Genomic DNA, 4,688 nt, shown 5'->3' with positions numbered 1-4,688 from the left:
GGAGATATCCTCAAATCAGAGACCTGGCCCAAGTGCTTGCAACAGAGTGGACAATGTAAAGGCAGTGGTGGTATTAAACCAGATGACAGATTAAAAGTCTATCAGCCAAATAGGCCATAGTGGAATTTCAACTTAGAACACAGAGTTGGAGCAAATACTGTAAACTATCTAGCCTAGTACATTTTTTATCAACCCTGAAAGAATGAAAAATAAAGTTGACTTTGGTGGGATTTGAACTCAGAGCAAAGAAAGTTAGGATAAATATTGTTAGGCATTCTCTCAGATATTCCAATAACTCTACCAATTCACCCTTGATAAAACAAGGTAATACCATGTCAAAGAGCTAGATGGTGAAGGGTGTTGGTACATTACTGCATACCAATTAGTTGGGTTGCCCTCTTTGGATGTGGCCTTGGCATGTTTTCATTTATTACCAGTATCTTTCTGACAAATGGATAAAGCATCTCTATTTTCACTAATATGAAACATAAACACAACTAGTTTGCTACACAAACACAGGTCTATAGCAAAAATATATAATTCATACCTACTTTGGTTTCTTAACACTATATCCCCTTTAATTATACAATCCAGTCTTGTGTCCCAGATATAAACACAATCTGATGTATCAACTGTTGAGATGTTTATGTAAATTATATTAGATATTATAAAGCAATAATTTGCGATAAAAAAATGTCATACGTCTCTGGACAAGATATATCTATTGCTCAGTAAATTATATATGTATTGCTCAGTAAATTATAGATACATGGGTTGAGACCTGGCAGTGGGCCTTTCAGATTGTTATTTATAATGTCTATGTATCAAACAATATCATATTTGGGAATATTTGTGCAGATAAAAAACTAATGGAAAGCTTTCTTACTGACAGTACTTACTTTCTTTTAAGAATATATTTTTCTTTATTTGCTACATCTCCGCTGCTGCTGCTGCCTCCTCCTCCCCCACCACCACTCGAACCCTTTGTCTGCTCTTCTGTTGTTTCTGATTGATCTCCACTTCCAGCAGTTGTGCTAGTTGTAGTATTAGTAGTAGTGGTATTAGCTTGAGTTAATGATGAAGAAGCTGATGTTGAACCAGGCTCAGTTTGTTCCTATAAAAGTGAAAAGAAAGTTGATAAAAGTGAAAATGATGAAATAAACTTTGTTGGAAGTAAATGATACTAAGAAAAGGCCAGTTTTCTTAAATGCTATCAAAATAACCTTGAGTAGATCTCAACAGTATATTACATGGGTAATGGCTAAGTCTTGTTAGTCAACAAATACATCAGAGTAGAAGGCTCATAAACCAGATATTCTGAAATTATTGTGATAAGGATTTCAAAGATAGGCACAAGATGAAAAAATTTGTAGAAAGGGAGATTTCCCATTTAGAGTAATCCTAAAACTGGTATGTTTTTGATCTGGAAAGAAAGAAAAAGTCAGTCATAACAAGACTTGAACTCAGAACATAAAGAGCTCTACAACTAAATAATACAAAGTATTTTGTCTGGTGCTACCTTGATTCTCCAGCCTAATACACTCCCAATGATGATGATGATGATGATAATAATCTTTTCTACTACAGGCACATGGCCTGGAATTTGGGGGTGGGGGTGGGGTCAATTACACTGACTCTATTGCTCAACTGGTACTTATTTTACTGACCCCAAAAGGATGAAAGGCAAAGTTCATCTTGGCAGAACCTGAACTCAGAATGTAGAGACAGACAAAATGTTTCAGAGTATTTTGCCTGATGTGTTGATGATTCTGCAATCTTGCTGCCTTAATAATAATAATAATAATAATAATAATAATAATAATAATAATAATAATAATAATAATAATAATAATGATGATGATGATGATGCCCAGCATAAGCACAAGGTCCTTAAAGAGTAGAGGAGTTAAGTGATAAAAATAGAACAAAAACATTCATAAAAGATCTAATGGCTGATATGCCTCTCTTTCAATTTTGCAGTCTATGCAACCAAATGAAAATTATGCTCAGAATGAAAACAAGGATAACACAGTGTATAGAGAACGGACATATCTAAAATATATATATATTTTAAATAGAAACAAACTAGCAAGTGAAAAACAAAACAACATTGCTTGAAGTTAATGTGTAAGTCTTAAATCACTGAACATCGATTAGTTCAATAGTGAAAACAAATAAAATGTTACACACACGCACACACAATACTGGGTAACTGTTACAGATCAAAGAGCAAACAACTGAAGTATCATAAATCACAGCAATAAACAATATATAAACTGTGCAGTGACATTGTAAATTGAACAGTAACACCACAAATTGTGCAATAATGGAATTAAACTGATCAGTAACATCACAAATGGTGCAGTAAAATTGTAAACTGTGCTGTAACATCATTAACTGTGCAGTAAACATAAAATATGCAGTTTTATCATAACCTGTGTAGCAGGAACTGTAAACTGTGCAGTAATAAAGACAACTAGAAAAGCAGATTTATTGGTAGATTTTAAGTTACCAATAAAGACAATGTGTACTTTAATGGTGTCTAACATTTGTGGTTTTTTACTATAATTTAGTCTATTGTCTATTAGCAGTTTATATTTAAGACCTAGAATTAATTTAGTCTACTGACAACTAGCGGTCAACATTTATTGGTCACTAACAGTTCACATCTTAGACTTATAGTTAATTTAAGTCTACTGACCATCAACAGTCTAGCACAAAAAGCACATATGAAAATGGCATAATATTCTCTTAATTGTTAAACAGCTCTTTTAAATAACTGAGTTCTGGAGACAAAGTCAGTTTATCAGCTGACTACTAAACTTATTATGTGAAGCATTATGTTCTTAGTTATATAACAATAGCAACATTAATGTAGATTCCTGATCTCTGAACAGTCTTACCAAGACAATAGTCCTCACATTACTGGACGGCCCCCATGTGATGAGACGGTCCTTCACACGAAAGGATGGTTCATTCATGTGATAGTATAGTCTTCAGTTGGAGACTGTACATGTGATGATAAAGTCCACAAATAAGAATATTAAATATGAGTATTGACAAAATCAAGAATACTAGCAACTGTCAGTCATAACTTCTGAAGGATTTAACAGGATTTCTCATATTTTTCATATCTTCTTATTTAACAGAGTTATGTTCGATCTAAATCTATTAACACTCATATGTGTTAATACTATATAACTATATTATTTTTCATCATTATATAGATTTAGATGCTGTGTCCCAGGCCAAGTAAATCCACATTACACTACCTGTCTGTCTAAATGAAAAAATAGGCAAGTTTTCAAATTCATAGATAAGAGGTTAGTAGTAAAAAGAGCACCCATCTGTTAAAACATATAATTCATTGATATTGTCTATGGGTGATCTGTCAATAACATTGATCATAAATGTGTAACCTCTCAAAGCACCATTTCATTACATACTGTGTTTCATTGATTGACGTCAGTGAAGGAATGAAGTAAAGCTATGTAGTTCTAGTTTCAGTAACACAAGAAGAGCTACGTTACTATTTTCACCGTCACTGAAGTTGCTACACTCACAGAATCAAAAACTTATTTACCTAAGTAAGCAATCAGATATACACATATACAGGCATATCTGATTTCTTACATACACAGAAATCATAGCAGCAGCAATGACGACGACGATGATAATGATGATGATGATTTTTTTTTCATAAAGATTTCTTTTAACTAAGATAGAGCTGCAGTTTTAGGGAGAGGTGAAGTCGATTTAATCACCCCCAGTTCTCAACAGGTACTTTACTCTATTGACCCAGGAAAGATGAAAAGTTAACTTCAACCCAGTCAGTAAAAGGACATAAATCAAAGCATCCCAAGGTATTTTAACCAGCATTACCAATTCTAATTCATACAACAATAACAATGATTTCCTTAACGATAATATACAATTATATTTCCCCTAAATTAGAAACTACACATAAAGAATTATGCCAGTTCTACAAAAAAAAAATAAAAAATTAAGGTGTCTGAAAAGCTGCATGCACACACAATGACAACAACAACACAGAAATCAGATAATGTGTGCCATTTTGCACACATATAAGTCAATTGTTTATTTTATTAAAATTGTGGTATTCTTTAGTTTGACTGAATTTATATATATATATATATATAAACCACCTTTCTTTCCTTCCCTGAGCATCTGCTAATACTCGCGTTGTTTTTTTTCTTGTGCTTGTTCTTTGTTTTTTTTATTATTTATATATATATATATAAAAAAGTATACATTAAAAGCACAACTCCCTCCATACACTAAGGTGTATGGAAGGAGTTATGCTTTTAAACCAAACAATCTACTCCTTGATCCACAGGGTTGATCTCACTAGTTGCAGGCTGCTTGCAAGGAATGGATGTGTGTGCGTACACACACATTGAAGAAATGAATAGGAATGACTTTTCTGATATTTTTTCCACTTTAATAATTAGATGTTTATAAATCATTAGGTATTTACAAATTATGACTGTTTTGAATAAACACTTAATGATTTATAACATCTAATTATTAAAGTAGAAAAATTATCCAAAAAGCCATTCTTATTCATTTCTTCAAATATATGATACTGTATCAAGTATATAATACTGTACTATTTCTAATTCTACTGTATATATATATATATATATATATATATATATATATATATA

The 4,688-nt window shown here is 32.1% G+C and overlaps 1 protein-coding gene across 7 annotated transcripts in view; it reads right to left on the bottom strand.

The window, feature by feature from the left end:
- Window positions 1-4,688, bottom strand: part of LOC106875262 (kalirin) — a 551,716-nt gene that overhangs the window by 128,460 nt on the left and 418,568 nt on the right. For all 7 annotated transcript variants that reach the window (XM_052965684.1, XM_052965687.1, XM_052965686.1 and 4 more), the window contains one exon: window positions 900-1,114. In XM_052965684.1, coding sequence (XP_052821644.1) covers window positions 900-1,114 — 215 coding nt within the window. The remainder of the gene's footprint in view (window positions 1-899; window positions 1,115-4,688) is intronic.

The sequence above is a fragment of the Octopus bimaculoides genome, chromosome 2 (assembly GCF_001194135.2).
Source record: "Octopus bimaculoides isolate UCB-OBI-ISO-001 chromosome 2, ASM119413v2, whole genome shotgun sequence".
NCBI lineage: Eukaryota > Metazoa > Mollusca > Cephalopoda > Octopoda > Octopodidae > Octopus > Octopus bimaculoides.
This window is presented reverse-complemented; position numbering and strand designations above follow the sequence as displayed.